The 24,304-nt window shown below is 39.8% G+C and overlaps 1 protein-coding gene across 2 annotated transcripts in view; it reads right to left on the minus strand.

Moving 5' to 3' along the window:
- The window catches only part of MED13L (mediator complex subunit 13L), a 180,822-nt gene that overhangs the window by 16,623 nt on the left and 139,895 nt on the right, over positions 1–24,304 (minus strand). For both annotated transcript variants that reach the window (XM_042886174.1, XM_042886173.1), the window contains 13 exons: positions 22,461–22,683; positions 21,405–21,510; positions 21,081–21,205; positions 19,986–20,085; positions 17,140–17,360; positions 14,001–14,203; positions 10,970–11,916; positions 10,327–10,506; positions 8,752–8,975; positions 7,704–7,896; positions 5,580–6,024; positions 3,770–3,989; positions 1,730–1,918 (listed from right to left, as the gene is read on the minus strand). In XM_042886174.1, coding sequence (XP_042742108.1) covers positions 1,730–1,918; positions 3,770–3,989; positions 5,580–6,024; positions 7,704–7,896; positions 8,752–8,975; positions 10,327–10,506; positions 10,970–11,916; positions 14,001–14,203; positions 17,140–17,360; positions 19,986–20,085; positions 21,081–21,205; positions 21,405–21,510; positions 22,461–22,683 — 3,376 coding nt within the window. The remainder of the gene's footprint in view (positions 1–1,729; positions 1,919–3,769; positions 3,990–5,579; positions 6,025–7,703; positions 7,897–8,751; positions 8,976–10,326; positions 10,507–10,969; positions 11,917–14,000; positions 14,204–17,139; positions 17,361–19,985; positions 20,086–21,080; positions 21,206–21,404; positions 21,511–22,460; positions 22,684–24,304) is intronic.

Raw genomic sequence — 24,304 nt, forward strand, 5'->3', positions numbered from 1 at the left:
GCAGGGACAATTAGATAAGATTACCAGGGCTCTGGCCAGGCAAATTGCCTGAGCAACCTGCTGCAGTGTTGGATCACCAATGCAATGACTGAGCATTTTAGGGTTAGGGTTTTTATTTAAACTGAATTTCCTGTATTTCAGTTTGTGCTGCCACTTCAGCCTTCTCAGCCCCCCTCATGTCAGATGCTCCAGTCCTTTCATCATCTCTGTGGCCTTTTGCTGGATTGGCTTCAGATCCAGTACTACAGGTGTGGTCCCAGCAGTACTGAGGAGAGGGGAATAACCACCTCCCTGGCTCAGCTGCCAGCACCCTTGCTAATGTAGAACGGGGTGCTGCTGGCTTGCTTTGCTGTAAGGGCACATTGCTGGCTTATATTCAACTTAAATAAACTTGGCCCCAGGTCATCTTCTGCACAGTTGCTTTCCAGATGCTGAGCCCCGAATCTGCCTTTGCTTTATAACACCTCTCTGGAGAAAAAACACCATGGGCCTGACAAGACATAATTAACTATATAGAAATAGCCAGGGTATTTTCCTAAATTTTCAGGCAAAGTTTGGAGTTTGCAGTGCAGATAGAGAGCAAGCACATGGAAAATGGAGAGAGGAGACATTCATTAATGATGCTAAATGCAAGCAGCTGCTCATGAAAACATTATCCTCCTATTCCTCTGGCTTTTTTTTTTTTTTTTTTTTTTCCTGAAGAGACCTTCAGAAATTTAAATATGAAATGCAAAATGCAAAGTGCAAGGTAATCAGCTCATAAAAATAAAGTTTACACTGCTTTCCTGGACACATTGTAGGGTATCATTTCTGCTTATGTCATTTTGTAGAAGTATACCTTGGCAACAGTGTAGGAGCATTCATTAAATGGAGGGAGACACTTGCAGGGGTCTTGCAAGTATATTGCTCTTCTCCTTACACTCAGCTACACTGATGTCTGACCACTGCAACTTGCTGCAAAATTCATCCTGTGGATGCAAAATCCATCCTTGATGGACGAATGAGGTCAGAGTGCAAAGAGGATATGCCTGGGGTGCTGCTGCTTTCAGACATGAAACCAGAAGCAGTCAAGGGAGATATCAGTAATGAAACATACTCATATTTTGGTTTTATGATTATTTTGAAACGAGGTTTTTAAACTCTAACAAGCACATCTTGACCCCAAGGTAAGTGCTTAAGTGTTGTGCTGGCTCATTAAATTAGATGAATCAGTCATCGTTATCTTTCGAAGAATGAGAAACATTCACAGAAAGTAGGATGGGTTATTAACCTTTTGAAATCCCTGATATTCCACAAACAGGGCTTGAATATTTACAGTTTAAGAAAGCAGATGAAAGATAAGCCTGCTGAAGTAGGGGGATTTCTCCATTACCTCAGAGAATTAGTAAAATATACATAATTATGCACAGCAAATTATTTCATATATATGCACACATATACAAACAATAGACATAAATGCTTTCTTGTAGGTCTGATACAGACAAAAATTACAAACTATCTCAGAATCCTAAAGAACATATGTTTTCTCTTTCTTTACTCAAAGTGTAAATTCAACCTCTTTAATTCAAGACCTTAAGCTTGACATTTTTTGAAAGCTAGCAGTCTGGGATATTTCTTACTAATTTCTATTTAGCATCACCTTACCTTTTCCCTTTGAAAAAATACTTTTTTCTTATTAAGTGGTTACATTTTATTAGCAAGCTTTTATTCTCTTGACACTAATACTGACCTCTGGATTTTTGAGGGTCATCTCGATGCTGGCAGCTGGCCCAAAGCCTGTGAGAGACTTGATGTGAATCTGCGTGGGCAATGGCCTCCTGCATTGGCAGTACACTGAAAATGCCAAAGACTTCAAGTGCTGAATGTAGAAAACCTGTTCGTCCTTCATTGTCTGCAGCATGTACTGGCAAGGCACAATCTATGTAATTCATATAAACAATGAAACACGATTAAACGTCTTCAAAGAGCTGTTCATTAATACCAACCTCAACCAGACTAACACATCCATCAGTCCACGATGCTTGGCCTGTTACATTCATCTATTTTCATTATTGTGCCAGTTGTTTCCCACCAGGGCTGCCACCTTTTTGCATGAATGATGGCACCAGTCACTGGCTATATTCTGCCATGCAGAAGTGCTGTTTCCATTACAGTGATACATTTTAAGGTTGGGAAATATTAACTAAGAACCAAGATTTGTTTGCTGTTCATACGTGAATCAGCACTACAGCATCATTCTTACTACTGTAGAGAGCAGAACTTAAATTACAAGGTTTTCTGTGGTTTGAGAACTTTTCAGTAGCTGGGCTTTTCCAACACTGTGAACTGTCATACATACGTATACATAATTTGTTTTGGTATATTTTGAAAGAAATTTTGAAACAGCATGCAGCTCTTGTTCATTGCTGGTGAAAATGCAAAGCTAATGGCAGTGACTGTGTTGAAAAAGAGTGTTCTGCAGCTGAGAATGTGCTGTATCAAATACCATTATTGTGCTCTTTGTATCTTCTGCAGTTTCCATAGAAGTAAGTAGGAGGCATTACTTTTGGAGCGATGTAAGTACATACCACGTACAGCTGTGAGAATATTGGGCTGGTGAATACATCCCTTAGTAAAAATTGCCTACTGTTTTGACTTCAGATTTGTAAAACGCCACATATTTTGGGAAGCAAACTGTAGGTGCCCAGACAATGAACAGCGCGTCTCAGAAGTCTGCAAGCCCATTCAGCACTGTCCTGCACAGACTAAGATACAACTGCAGAATGCAGGCTATTGGTTTTTTTCAGCTATTGCAGTGTCAATAGCTATCCATGTTTTTAGCATCTTCATCTCTGCATCAATTAAATTGCCAAAAGACTGCCACAACTTGCAACTGTGACTGATTTTCAGTTCATTCCCACACACAGAGTGTTTTGGTGACAGTTTTCCCTCATCACAACCAAAACAGTCAAAAATGACAAATATGTGCCCAATATTATGCCCAATTTGAGATGCTACAAAAGCTCCTGATTCATCCTTTAATTACAAAGAAATATTTTTAAGGCAAGTTGAGCATAAGTGAAAAAGGCATTCAAAACTTCTTCACATGCTGCTTCTTGCATATGCAGCACACATGCATGCACCGCTCATAATTTCTAGCTTCCCACTCTCCTCTGCAGTTATTCAGGCTGAACTTCTAGCCCTGAAAGAAGAGGCATGGCAAAATGTAGCCAGTCTGGGCAATAGGCCAAGCTCTGTTTCTGACTATGCAAATTCAATTCTTGAGTAATTCCACAGTAAGTAATTATTATTATACGCCAAGTTACATGGTAAATTATTTTTAAGAAGCAGATAATAACAATACTACAGTTAAATTATGCATTAAATGTCTGGTTGCACATACTTCTTTTGGATTAAACAATATAATTCAGAGTGAATATAAAAAGCAAACAATTTAACATGCAAAGAAATTAAAGGAGAAAATGGACTTTTTTCCCTTGGCCATGGCTACTCAAGTTGCAAGTTAAATAACAGACATCCCTCTTCAGAAAGCATCTACTGCACGTGATTGCTGGAGCCACGCAACACATTTGTTGCGAGGATACAGTGGCTGCTTTAAATTAATCTCATCACCAGAACAAGTACAAGCTTTGTGCTTCTAACTATGTAATTTGTAACCAGTTCTGAGATTTTATATATTATCTTGCATTTTGTCTCCCTCAGTACAACAACAAAAATGCTGTGATAGAATGACTCCCACATATGAAGATGCAGAATGAGGTAGAATTACCTGGAGAATGAAAGAATTCCTCATATTCTCAGGCAAGTTATCCAGCATTTCTGTGTAGCATCTCATCAAACTCAATAGCCAAAAGTTGGTTGAGGCCGATTCTTCATCTGCAGTGTAGGTAAACGGATCCACCATGTAGATGACAACTGCTGGAGGATAGGCATTGCTGTCTGCAGACTCCGGTTCAGTGGGAATCCCTATTCTCTCTCTCTCTGTAACACTAGAGAGATGTGTGTTGTTACATTCAGAGGTAAATTAGAGTTGCTAAGTATTGTTTTTGGAGTAAAAGCTTGTGAGGTCGAAGCAGGGGAGTAGCAAGTGATTCTTGTGTTCAGAAGCAAAACTAAAAACAGCAACAGTGATTGAGGAAGGATGACTTGTACTCACAGACACTTAATTCAAAGCGCCCTTTGGAAATGATGCATTAAAGACACCATGGATTCTAATACAAAATCACTGAATGCAATTACTGTAGTTTAGGTCTGAGGAAAATGGAAAAGCTGACTAAGTATTAAGTCTGTGAGTTATCTCATGTTTGTGCTCGCCTCGGTTTTGGTGTTGGTTTGGGGTTTTCTTTTGTGAGAGAAGACATTGAGAACTGAGTACCACAGAAATATTCATGGAGACTGAAGTCCTCTAATTCGTTACAGAAAAGGTTCCCTTGGCAATGGAGGGAGCAACTGAACGTTTTTAACTTTGTAAAATACTCCTCCATGCCTCAACCATGACGGGGAGGCTCAACATCTGTAAGTGATAAAAGCAGCTCAGACTCATTCTGTCAGAAACCCCACTGCAATTGATAGAGGTATTTTGCATAGATCTAGTGAACAGATGTCTTAAGAATAACCCAAACTAGTACAGGATGTGGGCTTTTCATTTAAGATTCAGGAACTGCACAACATTCATCATAACTATTAGTAATATGCATTATTACATGAGTAATGAAAAACATGTTCACTCAGGAAGTCACATAAGATGTTAAGAAACATTTTCCTAATTTTTATGTTTGATGGATGACTATAATAAGGCCCTCATTTTCAAGTAACAGGAATACAACCCTTATTTCAGATGGGTTTTGCAATGCATAAAGCACTTGCAATACAAGATATTCAGGGAAAGAAAACAACACTATGAATCTTATTTTGTTTCTGTTAATATTATAGGCATGCTAGAGTTGCCCATCTAAGAGGTGTTAGGTGCAACATGAGATATCCTGCAGTACCAGACAGCAGAGAAATGGAGCTAGCAGATACGGCACAGAACTTAAGACACCTTGTGTTTTTCTTGAAGTGCAAACACAGTCCAGGTAGGGTACCCTGGGGCATCTCAAACAGAACCACAAGAGCCATTTTCATGTAGCTGACTCAAGCTTAATTTCTTATATTGAAAAAAGGAAGTTATTTTTTCCAACTTCTCTCATCAGAAACGAGGGTAGGTTTAGGTTGGGTATAAGGAAAAAGCCCTTTACAGTGAGGGTGGTGAGGCGCTGGCACAGGCTGTCCAGAGAGGCGGCGCATGCCCCGTTCCTGCAGACACCCAAGGTCAGGCTGGACAGGGCTCTGAGCACCAGATTGATCTGTAGGTGTCCCTGCTCACTTCGGGGGAGTTGGATTAGAAGTCCCTTCCAACCCTGAAGATTCTATGGTGCTATGACTAGAAATGAATAAAAAAGAGCCCTGTTTCATTTACATCTGGACAGCAGTACTGCACACATCCAAGGCTCTTTCAAGGACTGAGATAAAGATTATGAGATGTATGAAAGCAGGAAAACATTGGTTTTATTTGTATTTTGAGCAATTTGAGCACTTACCCTTCCTGTCCTTCTTGTTGCTGTTGTGATAAGTTTTGACCTGCTTCTGTGTCTCCCCCAGGACCCGTGCTTCCTTGTGAGCGATCTGCTGCATTTCCCCCAGTGCTGGTGTTTTGCCCTGAACCAATGTTCCCACTAAACCCTGGGGTAGGGGTAGCGCTCATCTGGTTAACACCAGGTGTTGCAGAAGATGCTGACAGCTGTGGCACAGAGGATCCAGAGGATGAGCTACTTCCTGCAGGAAGGCTAGTGGTCCCACCATTGGGTGTGGAGTTAAAAGAACTGCCTGTCGGTGGTGCCCCAGAAGTGGAAAGACATGTTGAGTTTGAGGGTACAGGTCCAGTGTTTCCAGGTATTGTCTGAGTCTGGCTTGCTGGCGCTGGGGTTTGGTACTTCGGTGGTAGCAACAGGCTGCTGTCAAGCTGCAGAGTGGCTAAGTAAGGTGCTGAAATGGCATATAAAAAGGAAAGGAGATTAATGACAGTCTTAGATAAAAGTGAGCTGGATTAACCATAAAGTTATACAACTTTTTCTATGTCTTCAGAGTATTCTAAGAATGTACAAAAGCTAAGTGAGTATAATCTCCATTATAAATATTTAGTTTGGAGTCCATTCTTCAGAGTTCAGTTCAACTGATGTGAATCAGATGTCCGTAGAAACAGGACTGACTTTGCAAAGCTCTGTGGATCAAAGTTGGTACTGACATGTTATTACCTCCGCTTTGACCACGTTAGGATAACACCCTACTTGGTGTTTGGCTCTGCCATCTATCACACGTTATTTTCATCAGACTGAAGATCTAACAGACCTTTTTACTTGAGCTACAATAATAAATTTTAGTATAGTTATTTCTGCTCCTGAGCATCAGAAAAAGATATCAGAGTGATCACTCTGCTGTGCACACACTATATATTTCTACATGTAAGCCTCGAGTTCTTATGTTAAAGAGTAACTTCTCCCTCTCAGTTTTGTGGTAAATTAAAACTAAAAGCAGAATGGATATAGAAACTTGATTATTTGAGATAAACAAGCCCTATCATGCTCTGCCAAACTTTTCTCAAAGGATGGGATGAGGCATTCAGCAGTCTGTGGAACTGAGCAGACAGTTCTCATCTCCGTACGCTTTCACAAACTTCCTTTTTCCAACACCAGGTCACCAGAGCTCTCAGTAAGCAGACTTAAGCACAGTGAGTCCTTTCCCAGAACGAAGGGAGTAAGAGCTGTTCCAAAAACCATTCACAATTCCCAGTTTTTTAAAACAAAAGGTGGTTTGTGCATTTCAGCTCAAGTTTAAGTGTTCCTGGTGCTCTGTGATCACTGCCTATCTTGCTAACCAGCACTGTCTCAGCAGAACTATCTGGAATGGAAGAAGACAAAAACTGGGAGCAATACAGATGTTAGATGATGCCAGGGACTGCTCAGTCAGGACCTGTTTTCTGATAACCCAGCAAACTTCTACATTCTTTCTACTTCATTCCACAATCTGTCACCCAACAAGCAATTTTGATATGTTATAAAAGCACAACCAGAGCAGGTAGCCATAAAACACCTCCTTTTTAGTCTTTTAGAATGTACCAGTATGTTTCAGGAAGGAAATAAGCCTACATGTGGTCCAGAGGAGACAATGCCTTCCCACAAAGCTGTTCAAAGTGTCTCATTTATAAAGGATACTGTAGGCTCTTTTTTTTTTTTTTTCCACCTGCATTAACTCATTCTTCCTTTGCAGTTTTAGTGATTTCATCTTTAATTTAAATAAATCTTATGTTTGAAGACACCAGGCACATCCCTCTACAGTGATATATCCCATATGAATAGCATATAACTGAGATCAATTCAGTCAGCTATGGAACATCTTTGACACACAATGTCTTACACCAAACTGACTTCTTAGAAAAAGTAATAATTTGCTTTTGAATCTTTAACATGACCACCAGACTAATAAATAAAAGCCAACTTTCTAAATAGGCAAATTTAACCAAGAAGCGATTAAGGGAAGATCATATGCTATTTCTAAGCAGATCTTAATCCATATCTTAAGAGAAACTCCCTTCCAATAGCTGCAGGTACCCTCTAAAACACCTTCAGCCAACCAGAAGAGCCTTGCTGGCATGCTGGCACACTTACCTAGGTGATGCCGGCAAACTTGAGCGTAAAGTTTGAGCCTGGAATGATTGTCGCACTCCTCAGTGCCCCAGGGCTGGTTAAACCATTCGCTCACCAGCTCATCTGTCAGCTTTTGTGCCACAGTCTTTCCCACCCGCATAATCCCATCGCGTAACACTTTGCAGATTGGTTTGTGTTGGCCAAGCCTACACATCTGGTGAGGAAAGAAGAAATACTTGTCAGTGCATGCTGAGCACCCGAAGGAGTTATGCAGAGTGCTTTGTAGCTTAAGCTCTGTATGACCAGCACACTTATGGTGACGTCCTATTAAACATAAAACCCAAAGATAATTCAACAAAGGTTACAAAGGAAGGTTACAAAGCAATCTTGTCATTCAATAGTATGCAGCGACCGTGATTAAACAAAGAAAAAGAAAACAGCTGCTTTCATCCATCCCTTACTCTGTAATTTGATTGGGTCTCAGTGTGTTAGGTTGCAATGGTATCAATACTGGTACTGCACCCTCTGAAAATTTCAATCAAATAAAGTATGTTCCCAAGCCATGCTCCCCATCCCATTTACTGCAATGGTCAAGAGGCCAGCAAAGAGATTAATACATTACATAGAAAATATTCTTCTGCTGATTATAATGAGCTACTGCTAAATACAGTGAGTTCTTGCTGCACTGATATTCCAGCACCCTGTATGAAACAGTGGTTTTAGCTTTTTATAGTTTGTTCATCTCAATGATATTTGAGGAATGTCTTAAGCAGATTTAGCTTATCCAGACAAGCCACACAAAAACATTCAGTTGATACTACTGAAACACCAACCACCACTGCACATGGCTGTATTACAAGATTGAATTTCCTTTTCATAATGGAATTAAAATCCTAACAGTATAACTCAATTAGGCATTCTTGACTCTGAAAGTGCAGAAAGTCCTCAAAGAAAACAAATCTGTATACAAATAATTGTTCAACAACTGAGGATGTTTCGCAAGGAACATTCAGCAAAGCAGAAATGATGCATAAATAAGAAATAACTCAACAAAGCTTTTCTTTCCAACCTCATATACAGCACTCAAGTCCCTGAAGAAAGTTTTGGCTCCATCGAGCAAGGCCTCATTTTCTGGACACACCACAATATAGGCGACATCCCGATGGCCCCCGTATGGGTCGAGCAACAGCCTCTCCCAGAATGGCAAGGAGAATGGAGAGATTGTCAGGAAGTCCTTGTCATATCCCACCAGTAAAGTTGGGATTGGAAGAGGCTCAGGAGATTCCTCGGAGCCTTAGGAACAAAAAAAGAGAAAGAGAAGACGATGTTAAAACAACTGGTTTAACTGCAGTGGGTTCTCTGATGAAATACTGGAAATCCCTAATCCCTTGCTACATTTTATACCATACTCTAAATGCCCCTCCTGAGTCTTAATATTGCCGACTTGGAAGAATTTTCACTTTGTCACAACCATAACCACACTTCACCAGTGCCTCTTCAACCAACAGCAGTAACACGAATACAATAAAATCTGATTTTATGGAGCAGTCTCCAGCTGGAGGTGCAATACTACCGAACAAAACGGTTAGCCAAAAATTATTCCTAGGACATATATTAGTAATCAAAGTTCTCCTAATTTAAAAAATTGCCTTCTGCTCCTCTCCCTACTGAGGCACTCTGCTGTCAGAGCTCAGAGATCTACCATCGAGTTCAGCATACTATCCTCCAGTCACTGCTCATGAGAAAAGATACCATTGAAAAAACCCAAACAAAAATAAGCTGATAGTTTCTGCTATAAAATAACTTTATTAAAAAGTCAACATTCAATAAAAATTGCTGAATCTGCATCAAAGGCTCTGCTACTTACTACATAGCAATTCTAGTTTTGTACTCTGATAATAGCTGGCAGATCCTAACTAACTCTTAAATTTACAAATGCTGGACAAAACATTAGATTAGAAATACTTCTCATAAAGCAAAACAGCTTAAGACGAGAACTGCAGTTACACAAAATTGTCGTAGCCTCAAAGGGAAGTAGCAATACAACAAACACTAGCAGAGGGAACATGAGACAACAGAACAGAGGAAAAAAAACACCTAAGCAAGACTGTGTCAAAACTGAAATAAGCTGCAAGCAAGAAATGCCCATCTAAAGGTCAGTCATTGTTATCCAAACATGCACATACAAAACCTATTTTGTAATGCCTATTTTTGAGAAGTATGAATTACAACTTGGAAACTGCCATACCTTAGTAAACAGGAAACCTTAGAATGAGCATACCTCTATGGAGAAACTATGCATTTTTAGTATTTGGAGGGTTTGAGCATTGGCTCAGGAACCTCCTCTTCCTTTATTATCTGGTGCAATTTTAACAGCTTCCTCTCTTTGTGTTACGTATATACAGTGCAAGCCAAAATACAGACTCAGCTCTCATCCAGCAGCTCTGCACAGTGTAAATGTTTATTGTCTTGAAGGACAAAACCTCCACTGCAGTATTCAATGCTGCAGATGGCATTTAAGACCATTAAAATCTAACCAAAGAGCCTGCTGTTCATAATGTTTTTTCCAGAACAAAGTGTACATCCATTTCTAGAAAACTATACTTTCATTTTATTTGTTATGCATATCACACAGCATTCATACCATAGGTTCCTCGTCCCGCCATCTTGTGGAACTGCTGCCATGTGAGTGGTCCCTGCACGTGCTGGATGTTCTCCCAGGTCCTTCCTGTTCGCTTCTTCTGGATGGCATCCTGGAGAAAGGGCTGCAGTGACAGCAGCATACGCACCACATCCTGGGAGGAGAGCATGCTGATGTCCAACACTACAAAAGACAACGGAGCACCCATAATTTCCAGCAAGGTACAGAAAGATTCCTTTTGAGGTGACAGCATTTTTTTTTCACTTATTGTTCCTTTGTACTGCTCTTCACAGTGCCCATAAAAGCTGAATAACTCTAATTAGCTTAATGGAATTTAATGCGGTGCTTTATGAAGCCATTATGGAAATAAAGCTGTCCTAACAGTCCTTTTCACATACCTTTCAATGTTAGTTAACACTGGCTGTCTCCACTTTAGCTTTGTGAACTGATGCAAGTTCTGAGATTTAGATCACTGTCTCTAAATGCTAAGGACAAGTGGACCACTGTGGTTTTCTAAGTCATTTGTAAAGCTTTCAAAAACCTACTTTGATTCTAGAATGTTTTCCCACTTTGTTTCCCACATAAAGTTAAATCCCTATTGTCAAACACACTTCTAAAGTTCAAAGAAATCTGTTTGGATCCATACCATTGCTGTGAGGCCAAGAATGCACAGTGGCACTTCTTACTAGGGCTTCATCCACTTTCCCACCAGTGGGGTTATCAACGTACTGCCTGCCTTGCTCAAGGGCATTGAAGCATTCTATCCAGGAATCGTTACTGTCTGCCTGCAGTCTGTCATAACTCCAGTTCATACATGGGAGCGTCTGACGATTATTGGAGGACATGTAATCCAAGCAGCTCAGAGATGTGAAAGGCTGTGTGTGCTGATTCTGGAGGAGGAGAAGGAGACTCATTGGAGGTTCCTGGGTCCTTCTAGCTCCCTCTCCCATCTGAGAGATCAAATTACTTTGACATATCATCAGTCGTCTCTCTGCGGCTTGGCCAATGTCCGAGGTCTTGCCAAAAATATCCAACTCATCCTCAATGAAGAGCCCAGAGTTGTAGCCTAGTTTACGGTTCATAATAGCACTAAAGCCACAGGTGCAACGGTACTGATCCTCATTAGATGAATCTGGGATGTATAACCCGACATCTGCCCCTTTAATATTCATGTTGCAGGCGCATATACAACAACTATCAAAGTTACGATCTTTGAAGATGTTCAGCACGGAGTCTGAAAGAATCAACGTCACGTAGAGGCTGTGGGCTTCTGGGATGGGCTGAACAGTGGCTGGTTCCACAGAATTGAGTGGTCGTGTTGTAGAAGGGGTAGAAGCAGGCGAACCTTGATCTGTGCTGTCATATTTTACAGATCCTTGACCGCTCGCAGTCCCCCCACCTCTGGGAGTCCTTGGGGTCCTGGGAGTGCGTGGGGTAGGGACAGAGAAGCGGGGAGTTGCTGGTGATGGCAGAACTCCTGCTCCACTGTTGCTGGCCGGAGCAGTGCTATTCAGCGTCACTGGTGTGTTCATCTGAGGAGTGTTCATCTGAAGATAGTCTTGGTCAGCCAGACTCCCAACACTAGGCACATTGCTACAAGGAATACAAGAAAAACAGTCATACGCAACGATCTGGTTGGTTGTGAAGACTGATTTCATCAAAACTTATTTTTACATACAGAAAGTCGATGAAAACCCGAAGGATTCACCGTAACTGCAGGAACGGAACACCGTCAGATGTTGTGCTCATAACTTTTCATACTCATGTCTCTTTCGACTAAAACTGTAATCCTCGCCTGTTTCTTATCAGTATGATAAAATGGGATCACCTCAGGCACTTAACCCTCTTAAAGATTATTCTCGTGGGATAAAACTCAAACGCTCTTTAATAGAACCTGTAGATAAATTACTAAGTTTCCAGGATATTCATTTATTCCTCTAGGGAAAAAGAGAAAAAATAATACTTTTTGTTATTGTTTTAAGCACAATTATATGTAAAAAGATGTACAGCAGTGGAAATTAAGGAAGTATTTCAGAGTAATGGAAATGTTACCTTATCTTTGAAATAGTTTTCAGAAGTAATGCAGCATGTGGCATTTATATAAGGTATTGCCTAGTATGTAACTGATAATAGCATTTCAGGTACTACAGATACAAATGCCCATTCAGAAATACACAGCCTACAGCACAAAATGACACATTCCATTACAAACCTTCAATCCAGTAAAGCTAAGAATCGTGTTTTCGGGTTACCTCTTGTCATCAATGATTTTTATTACTTTTGTCATTTGCTGCCAAACTTAAGTGACCAAAGCACAGTTTGTATATTCCCCTGACATCCACCTTCTCTCTGCAGTGACTCTTTATATCAACTAACAGGTAACACTGAGCCAATCAGAACAAAAATCTTCACTTAGCTCTTCCCAAGTTCCTAAAAATTTGTTCATTTTTCTTGTAACATCTTCGTTACATATTAGGGCAAGGAAAAATTCTAAGGATGCAGTATGTCTCTTGATAGAAGAATGAAAACAGATCTTTCACGTCTGTTTTCAGTGGTATTTTATGAGTTATTTAAAAGGAGTACCACTGTAATGTTCTCATGTCATTAGCAACTTGAAAAGGAAAACAGTAAAGACCAGATTTCTTAGATCATTTCATTACCTTGAACTGGTGCATGTCCAACTCCAAGCAAGAGGAAAAAAAAAATGAACGAAGGTTTGAAGGAGCTCTGAATCTGAAGTATACTGCATGCCTCAGACTAACAAAAAAAGATGACCTAGAAACCTTGATTGGCAATCACCACTCTGTTGGAAGCCTGCAGTAAAAATTTTCGCTCTAATTGGATTTATTGAAAACGAAAGGTTTTTTCCCTCAACAAATACCTGAAATTAATAACTTGCTCAGGCTGGTGAATCAGTCACTATTACGAAAAAACCCTGAGAATTAGATTGCTCCCTAGGCACTACCAAGACTTTACAATTTCTTTTTTGCAGTTCTTTTGAGAACACTGAAGGATCCTTTGGAGCTGGAAAAGAACTGATTTAAAGATTTATAGACTGATTTAAAGACACAGGCTACTTCCTCTAGAAAGCAGCGCAGTGCAAGCAAGGAGACCTTTGTACCACAGCGTGCCTTTTAAAAGATTTTATAAACCTAACAGTGGAAATCCTTCATAGCTTTGAAGATCTCCAGCAAATAATTTCTTCCACAAACATTACTAATTTCTGAGAACTGAGTAAGGAACACAAGCTTTTATGTTAAATAACAGTGACTGCTTATAGGTCATAGCACTCTGGAAAGATGTGGTATCTTGTCTTTTGGTATTTAGAAAGAGGAAGATGAACTGCATCTGATCATTTTATTTCCTAGCTTTACACTGCATTACAGTATTTTCCTGTCCCAGAAATTGCAGTTAATTCTTGTTCATTTGTAAGAGTGCACTGAACACATACTGTCCTAACAATTTCCAGAAAATGTTCTTAATTCAAATGTTCACACAATCACAATTTTTTGATCTGAAAGAATAACAGATTTGAAAGTTTAAAATGCAACTGCAGGCTGTTTTATGGTTCTGGTGCTTAGCTAAATACTCATTAATATACTCAAGAGATTTCAATAACAAACTATTTGAAATGTGGGGATGACAAACTCTGTAAGTCTCAACAACACAGTACTTACTTGTAGCCATCTCTAATGAAAGTGGCTGGTGGCAAAGGAAGTTGTTCAATTTTAGGAGGAACAGCCCAAGAAGGCCTGAAAACGCAGGCATCTGGTATCTTCAGAGGTAAGAGGCACTGACTTGGCAGTATCTTCAGTGGAGCAAATACAGAGGAGCCCACAAAAGGTTGAAATGATGGAACTTTGTGCACATACGAAAAATCCTGTAACATCCAAGTGACACTGTTTACAACACCACGGTAAGGTTGAACTTTACGTTTACACAACTATTTTTCCTTAAAACTTGCTGTACTGTTTGAACCCTCTATAATTGCATTTTTCCCCATCATTAAGTATATTTATTCATTCTACGAAACATTCAAGAGCTGATCCTTCAAGGAAACTCAGCTGAGGCTCCTTGGTACACTAAGATACTGTATGGCTTTAACTAACGCCAGCACATTTCCCAGTTGGACTACACTCATTAAGGATGAGATACATTTGAAAGGCACTGAAATATTCACATTATCTAATTTAAGGCATCTACTTTGTGCACTTAAGAGGTTGATCTTTTCAAGACTTCCACACTCACAATGGAGAGGTTGAGTCACATTGTGAAGAAAATTTTAAGTCAGCCTTTAAGTCAGCCTCTTGGAACAACCCCCACATGGGGAATTAAGATAATCCAACCAGTAACAGTGCACTCTTTACACTAGCACCACTCCTAGTATTGGTCAGAAATAATCAACTAAACATTATATTAAGTATGAATATAAATGAAGTTCAGTCAAACTGGACTTCCAGTGACTGTTATGCTTGTTTGCAGACAATGATGACAAGAACTTGAGCCAGAGTTTCTAAAGCTATGCCATGTTTCCTTCAGAAGAAAAGAACTAGTCCTTTTGACGCACTACTGCAAAGTAAAAATAATTATTGAAGTAACAGCAGTCTCTCAGAATTGCAGCATTTAACACCTCATTAGATATTTCCATTTTTCCCTTACACCTTGTACAGCGTTGAGAGATGAGAAATGTGTGGATTACTATCTCCAGCTGCTGAATACTCAGCAGAAGAAATCTACTTACATGTTCTCAAAATGATCAGCAATGGGTTTAGGTGCTTGTTTCCCCCACTGGTGTATATGAGCAGGTGTGACACACTTAAAAGCAGAGTAAACTGTGTTTGTTGGAGATGTTATCAGGCAGAAATAAAATGTATAGTTCAATACTCCTAAAACTTTGTGAGGGAGACTGAAGCACTTCCAACAGCAATGACACCCTAAAATCTGTTCCCACTCAAAAGCTTTCAGCTGTCCAAGTCAAAATACAGATTTTATTTCCAGGGCCAAATTATTCTAGTTTTAGAAAGTAGTTTGTTTGGAAAACAGAATAAAACAAAGCAAGGTCTGTTACAAACCCTGCTATAAACTTTAAACTTCTATAATTGTATACAAATCTGTAGACACCCGAACTACACAAAGATAGTGGACAACAGCAAAGCCTTTAGGAACAAGCTTTTTCTCATCATGCCTTCAAGTTATCAAGTCAGGACAGGAAGAAGAAGAGGTCTTGCAGTAACAAAGCAGACTTTCCAGGTGGCTTGCTGTCTTCACAAGGGGGACACTACAACTAACTTTCTCACACTTCTGACTGGTCACAATTTGTTTCTATACACAGAAATAATCCTCGAATACAGCAATCTTACTTCCAAACAAGGACATACCTGAATGCAGAAAGTCACCCTGTGGTTCACCTGTGCTTTATTTTCAGTCTGTCTAAGTTATGCCAGAGGTGCCATGCAAGAAAAATTTCTCATTCACAGCTGACTAAATCATATACACTTAGGAAGATTTTGTTTCAGTGTTCTCACTTTGAGTTTATAGCCACTTCTAGTCCATGCAACTACAAGCTCTGTGTGTGTATACCTCACTCAGCAGTGCCAATAACTAAAGCAAGTCCTCAGCTACTGCCAGCACTCAGGGGGAGCTGCTGCTGAGGAAAGAAATGGATGCAGAAAGAGTAGGAGATTTGGGACTGGCTGGGTCTGAGGGAGAGGAATCAAGTTTTAAAATCAAAGGTTAGGGAATACCAGGAAGACAGTTCTTGTGTGTATCTCCCTATTGAATATCTGTGAACAAACAAGCTTGCACTGCTGCAGAACAAGGAAAAGCACACTTCTAAATTAAAAAACTCTCAGCCTGTACGTATGGAAATATGATAAAGATAACTTCTGATAAAAAATTGGCCAAAGAAGTTAAGAAATGCAGAATGCACACAATCAGGCAGAATGATTTTAACCTACCTGTTGACCTGCGCTAAGGATGGAACAATGAAATACAAATCAATGTAGACCAGGTGCTTATGTTAAGTCTTTTCATGTGATGCTATGGAAAAATGGATACATCTGGATATGTAAAGCAGGGGAGGTGAGTACTAGTACCCCACAGCAGAGTCCCCATTTAAAAATACTTCTTTACTCAGATATACTATAGGACTCAATAGAGGAGTAACTATGTGACATTACCTGACCTGTGTTATACAGAAAGTCAGATAAGAATGGTCCCATCTGGCCTTAAAACTTGTGAAGTAACATCAGCTGAAGAAGAAACAGAGCAAGTTCAACCCCTGGGCTTTCTCAGTGATTTTCAACCCTAACCAAAAAAGGCAACATTTCAGAGAGAAAAAGGCAGCCTTTCTACATGCATGATTTTATCCCAGCTGCATCCCCAGAGACTGGCAGCAAGGAGTGGCTATACATAAAAGATACAGAAAAATTATCTGAAGAAACAAACCATTTAAAAGCTATGTAGTCACAAGTACCATGTTTTTCAAATAAGTGCACTCTTTCTGTTAGGCATAGGGCTCATTTCACATACAATACTGTTTGTTTCCTGAGAGCACCCAAAAGCATTACAGACTTAAAATTACACCTATTATATGAACAGAAAAGTACCTACAGTTAAAATCAGAGAAACAATTACAAGCTCTTTTACTAGAGAAGTTTTTGGGTTTTTTTCCAACTAAAGACCAATACAAACTTTATATGGCTCTAATTCCCACTTGTTAAAGTAGCCTGCTAGGCACACTACAGGTGATTTCTTTATAAAAATCTGAACATATGAAGGTGAGATTATGAAAACACCCTATGTGTGGTATGTTACCTTAATTTCTTCAGGTTTAGGGCTACCTAATCCATCTTCCACCTCCATTTTGAACTCAGCAAGCTGTGTTGGAACCATGCTGACCATGGGACTTTCCATCATTCCCAAGGTGGTTACTGTCTCTGAACTTATTCCATCTTTATAACTCATTACTGGGGAGAAGGCAGGGTGTTGTTCTAAAGAAGGTGGTGTTGGGAACATCCTTTGGAGATCTGCCACAGCTAAATAGGATGAAAAAATGCATTGTTAATCATTACAATACCAATTCTCAAGAAAGCCCAATAAAACAGAAGGGGTTACTCACTACTAGCTCTTGATCTGTGGGTTAAAACCTAGTAAAGACTCCACAAACTCAGTACAGTTCTGACACCTGTATAACTCTAGGCTTAGAAGTTAATTCCTAGGGATGCATTCCAAAAATTCCTAGGGTTGCTCTACAAACTTGATGTTCAGCAGAAACAGCAAATTGGTAGACACACAACTTTAAACATACAGGTTTTTTAACAAAAAAAAACCCACAAATATATATACATATATTTTTAGCAGAAAAGATTAAGTGATGTGAATGGAAAGTTCATCCTAAGAACTGCTACTAAGGAGACAGAATAGTTTCTTCTCCCTTTAGGGCTGACACTGAATCTCAAAGCAGTGCCTTTTAGAATAAGCATGCACTTAGCTGTGTTTTTCCACTGACATACAGTCACTGCAGTCTCATTTGGTCCATAGCAACAAAACTCCTGACAAAAAAGATAGGCTACTGTTGCTAACACAAACGTTTCGGACTGGAAAATAGTCAATTGTGGAAATCAAAACCAGTGAAACATAGTCGCAAAAACTAATTGGAAATAACAAATAAAGTAATGAAATTAAAATTAGATAGAGTATATGAGTACATACATAAGGAGCAAACTGTGTTTTTGTAGGATGCTACAACCAGATGTCCTGTCTCCGCTCTTAACAGAACCAAAAAATCTTAATTTTGTTCTTTTGTGCAAAGAGATGAGACAGCCAGCCTCCTATTTAATTCTTCAGACAATATGGAACAGTTTGAATGGGTGAAGTGCCCCCAGAAATAGAGTTCTGATGGAAACAGCAGTGAATGCTGAACCCAACTGTTCCACAGCCTGGAGCAGCAGAGTAAATTAATTGGCAATGGCTTGTTCGTACTCGGTTCCTTTTTTCTTTCTCAGTCTTACTGTGAATGAAGACTTGAAAACAACTTAGTGTTATCCTGATAAAGGATTAGTAAATGTTGAAAACAGCTTCAGTGGAATGGAAAAAAACATTTTCCATCCAATGCTAGTACAAAGTATAATCTTCAGGATGCCACTTGGATGAAGTGTTGCCTCTGCTTCTCAAAGAGAAGTGTGCTTCAGGAAGCAGAGAAATGGGACAGGAAAAAGGGTTAGAACACAATGTAGTCAGTAGGACTTTATTATGGTGTATAACGCATTTCATTTCCCTGCAGATACTGCTGTGCCTGGACAGCTGGTGTCAGGGGGCAGGGCTACAGAACAGAAGTGGAGTATATCTATCTAACTTATTTCATGCAGCTCTACAGTATATGTTTCGCTCATATTTGAGCCCCAGTTAGCAAAATTCTGCAGTGCAGAGTCATAAAAAAGTTTAATTACAGAAAATTCCCAAACCCGACAGCAACAGGCTAACTCTCATTATTCATTTTTATGTGTCATGCTTGAAAAAGATTTGCATATTTTAAAAAGCTATGGATCAACTAAACCTGTCAAAATCCAATCTCTGTGTACTCCAGACTTGTACACTTGAGTAAATCAGCACAGCTTTTATGGGTGCATAAAACTCTGACTCATCTTCTTCACACTGTTATTTTTTTTTTCCCCTCAATTTGTCCTCATTACCAGATAAAGTTAATGAGAAAGCATTAAAGAATGATTTGCAGGGAGATTTGATTTCTGCTTGTAGAGGACACAATAATCAAGCATTCTTCCTTCTCACTGCTAAGCAATCTGTAATTCATTATCTGACTGGCTGGTATCACACTGAAATTCTCATCTTCCTCTTCCCACACATGCAAACACTTATACATATAAAAATCTCAGGAGAAATGCTACTACGTAAATAATGCAAGAAAACCCATACATCTCAAGAGAGTAAAAGCTATAATTTTCAAAACCTGTTGGCACAGTCCTTACAAAAGAGTCCTATTGTTTTAATCTGCATAATATATTTCAGTATACAGTTCTATTTCTGCATTCCCTGCACTTACCCTGGTTTGTGCTACATATGTAACACCTGCACAAGCACCATTTCTACCATTAACATCCCCAAGAGGTTTACAATGTGTCCTCAGTTAGAAGCCAGTACTTCTACTGTACTCTAGGTTCCTCCACACCTAAATTAAATCCTGAAGGTGATTTTAGCCTGAATTCATTCTACATCAAATGCATCCCATACCTTACATTCTGAATAATTGTTTAAGGAATGATTTACACTAAAAGATGAGGTACTGCAATGAATGAACAAATGAGATTAAACATTGGTTTGAGAATACAAGGGTAGTTTCTAAATGAAGATTTTTAACAGCTCCCTTCTGTGATTGTATTATAAGACCACATTGTCGGAAGCAGAGCATCTCAAATCTCTGTAGGCACATTAAAAATGTATGTCTATATTACCACCCAGTGTTTCCATTAAAATACTCCTACCCTATTTTACTGTTAGCATCTAGCAATCACAGAACAAAATAAGCACACTGGCTTTGAGTTGTGAGTAAGTGACACTGCAAACCTTCTACAAAAAAGGCAGCTCGGTAGCTAACCAGAAGATTTTAACTGTCAAAAAAGTGGAAATCAGTTGCAGCTACTTACTTGGTGGGTAAGGTACTGCTGTTCTACCATCCTTCCCCACTGGGCGCTCCTCAGATCCCACCGCAGGCATTTTTGATGACCGAAGAGCTGGTGATACAGCCTAAAGGCAGAACAATTACATACCATACTAAAAACCATACGAAATAGTAGAAATCAAAAGCTATCAGAAACTGAAAACACTCTGAATGAGATTTAACAAAAAACAGCTTAAGTGCAGTTTCTGTGAAACCACAGAACAGGAAGAAATGTAAATAAACTGGTGTACTTGGAAAGTACTGCCAAGAACCAGACGTTAGAGATTTAAGCCATGTTATCTACTATCAGTCCATTTAGGATCCTGCTTTGTAACATTATGCCTATATTAGATTAAGCTTACAAAGAATCCTGATTACTTTCTTCTGGTAATTGATGTAAATCTGCTTTTCCCTCTATATTTCCTGATTTCCTTTTGTATCTGCTGATTTCCTTCCTCTTTGCAAAGCATAAGCTGCTTACAGGCATAGAAAGGAACATGCTTCCAAGAGTTACTTACATAGAGCTGAATTTATTTTGATTTGGGCACATTCTCAAACAAGGTAAAAGAACAAATCATCGGATAATGAAACTAGGATCTTTTCCATAGCTCTAAGAAACAGAAAATACTGACAAAAATTGAAGACACTAAATTAGATTTAATACAGTTAAGAGGCAACTGCACTGCTTTACCTCAGGAAGCAATCTTACAGCTTGTCTCTGCATGACTATGACAGCAAGTTAGCTGCATTTTCCTCAGAGTGTACTGGTTCCCCAAGTGACTGAAAAACCATCAGATGAGACAAGCTTTGATGTTACCTAAGAGATCTTCTAATATTCCCAAACTGTATACAACCATTTATCTTCCTTATAGAATCTCCTTAAAGGATTCCTCCGCTTGCTTTCAATTCTTCCTTATTAAAAAACAAAACAAAACAAAACAAGCTTGCCTGCCTGGAAACAGTTTGTCCTATCTATTAGGGGCAATTGCTCCATGCTATGATTGCAGCATCCTTCTGCCTTTTTATTTTTCCTTTTGTCAGGATTTAAGTCTGCAGAATGCTCAATCAAACAAAGACTTACACCAAGCTCATCTTCATCTGAATTATCAAAGATGTTATCCAGATCATGGAGTGATGGTGCAAGATCTGTCACCTGTGTGAGGCTACCAGAGCCTACTCGGCCCGCAGCATTGTCTTGCCGGGTATCTATCAGGAAGAGAGGAAATAATCAGTGAAAAACAGGAGCAAATTTTAAATCTCACTCTAAAGAAAGAATCAAGAATCACTGACGACCCTTTTCTACGACGTAGCCTACAAATAGCCTGGCAGCAAGTTTTAAGCAGTGACAAAGAGTCAATTGGGAATACCCTTGAGTATTTTTGCTTTACAGAGTGCTTTTACTCACCAGCCTTAGGAGCAGAACTGAAAATAGACATGGCATCTTTTCCATCAGGAACTGGTGTAGAATGACCTGTTGTGGGGATTTCCTTGGTTCCAATTCCATCTTCTGACTATACAAAAATGCACAGATTTTTTTAATGGACGTTAATTTAATCTATGTAAGAGGAAATGTTGCACTATTGGTTTTCCTATGTCAAGCTAAACCCAGAGCTCTCGATTCAATATTTTATGAAGCACAGAATGTTTTAAGAGGGAAGAGAACACATTGGTCTGCTGTTTATCTGCATACCAGGAAAAACACGATGTAGTATTGATCGTGATGTACAAAGGACTCCATACACAGCAGTTAACTTCAACAGGCTGTACAGACATTTAGCCACCTCAATTTCTCTAGACAATACATCTTCTACAATGTTAAGCACAGTCACTACCTACAAGTACAAATGAGTGCATAGCCTGAGAATGAAACAGCTCCGTAATGGATAAGATATGTAAGAAATACCATCTTTATGGGGCAAGTGATGGACAGTGAATGGTGATCAAATTGTTTTGGAAGATGACCTCTAAGGAAACGTTCAAACCACATCCCCATCACAAAGTAAAAAGCTAAACTAATTTTGGGCAAGGGAAGAAAGATGGATTTGGGCTGAAGAGATCTAAGCTTTGCAGCGAGGTTATATGTCAAGCTGAAGAAACTAAGAAAAATGCCCAGCAAGTCTTTTTGTCTCTACAAGTGAATATAAGGCTTGAATTATTTTACTTCTTGCCTTAAATCTGGAACACACCGCTGGTCAAGCTGAATATATACAAAGAGGATGTGTTCCCTGCAGCAGCAGTTTTCATACAGAAAAAGGTTCAGAGGGATGGCAGCCAAACAGAGGTTCAAAAATACCATACTTAAATGAACTTTCTTTCCTGTGCACCTGTACATGAAAGAAATGCATAACTCCTTTAAGTTTGACCTGTGCAATGGGTCTGTGTCCTCCTGAGAGCTGCACGACAAATACTGGGCTATGTGATCATTACAACGTTAATGATAAAGACTGGATTTCCATGTTACCTTGTTCTTTTTCAGCAGATCTTTTTCAGCCACAAGTTTGCATTTTTTATTGCCAGTGAAGCTGTACTTTATATCACCATCTTCAAAAGTGTAAGGATCACTAGCATCTCCTAAACCTTCTCCTGGTTGTTGTATTAGAGGCAAGGGGTCAAGATAGCTCAGTGTCTGCACTGGTTTCTGTTCTTCCAAAATCTTAAACCGTTTATTAGGTTGTGCTAAGAGCCTGAAAGCAAAAATAAGCAAGTAAACAAATCCATCACAAAACAAAACATGCATATCTTTTACAGCAGACAAAAATAGCAGCTCTTAAGATCTGTAGGAGTCACACACAAATACAGCCCATGTCTCACTCCTTGACAGAGAAAGAATACCTTCTTCCTCAAATAAGGGATGCATTTGCCTAAGTTCAGTATTAAACCCAGCACTGTATCAAGAACATTTACTTCAGGACAACGAGAAAGGAGTAAAATCTGTCACTAAATCAGAATACTTTGAAGTACACATGACCTTTTCAGCCTAGGGAGCTCCACAGTAATTACCAAAATTAACACTGTCATAATTCAAAAAGATTGCCTCAATCAACTTTAGCTTAACCGTTTTCACTAAATCCTCTTTGCTGCGCTTTTTTTCCATTGTCAAAATGCAGAAGTAATTTTAAGCCTGCACAAAATCAATTCAGATTCTCAGGCTAAAGTTGACATGAAATATCTTCACATATCTTTACATACTGCATCCAGGCCTGGGGCCCCCAGCACAAGAAAGATGCAGAGCTCTTGGAGCGGGTCCAGAGGAGGGCACTAAGATGATCAGAGGGCTGGAGCACCTCTCCTATGAAGAAAGGCTGAGGGAACAGGGCTTGTTTAGCTTGGAGTAGATAAGGCTGCTGGGAGATGTCACCGTCCCCCACACCTGGGGAGGAATAACTGCACACATCAGTACAGGTTAGAGGTGAGCTGCTGGAAAGGAGCTCTGCAGAGAAGGACCTGAGTGGACAGCAGAGTGACCAGGAGCCAGCAGTGTGCCTTGGGGGCCAATGGTGTCCTGTGGTGCATTGCCAGCAGGTCAAGGGAGGTTTTCCTCACCTCTGCTCTGCCCTGGGGAGGCCACATCTGCAGCACTGTGTTCTGGGCTCCCCGGTTCAAAAAAGGCAGGGATCTGGCCCAGCAGAGGGCCACAAAGATGATGAGAGGCATGCATGGAGCATCTTCCTAATGAGGAAAGGCTGAGAGCCCTGGGGCAGTTCAGCCTGGAGAAGAGAAGGCTGAGAGGGGATCTGATCAGTGCTTATAAATATCTGAAGGGCAGTGTCAAGAGGATGGGGCCAAGGTTCTTTTTGGTGGTACCCAGTCACAGGGCAACGGGTACAAACTGGAGCACAGGAAGTTCCATACAAACACAAAGAAGAACTTTTTTACTATGAGGCAACAGAGCGCTGGAACAAGCTGCCCAGAGAGGTGGTGGAGTTTCCTCCTCTGGAGATATTCAAGACCTGCGTGGACACTGTCCTCCTGCTCAACCCCCTGTAGGGACCTGCTTTAGCAGCGGGGTAGGACTTGATGATCTCCAGAGGTCCCTCCTCAACCTTGTAATTCCGTAAATAGTAAACTCCTATCAAGTGCAAAGACCAGGTACTGGCTTCACAACACTGATGCCATTATAAAAACAAAACAAAACAGGATCATTCTATAATACTATATCTGTTATTATGTCTAGAAAGTGCAATTTTAAAACCATACAATTGGACAAACCACACCAAATTGCCTCTACAGTGCAATAAAGTGCATCTCACTTGCTATAACCAAATACTTACGTAGCTGTAAGGGTGCATAACTGAACACAACTTT

This window comes from Lagopus leucura, unplaced genomic scaffold (genome assembly GCF_019238085.1).
Source record: "Lagopus leucura isolate 7727_CA_CO unplaced genomic scaffold, USGS_WTPT01 Super-Scaffold_100055, whole genome shotgun sequence".
Taxonomy (NCBI): domain Eukaryota; kingdom Metazoa; phylum Chordata; class Aves; order Galliformes; family Phasianidae; genus Lagopus; species Lagopus leucura.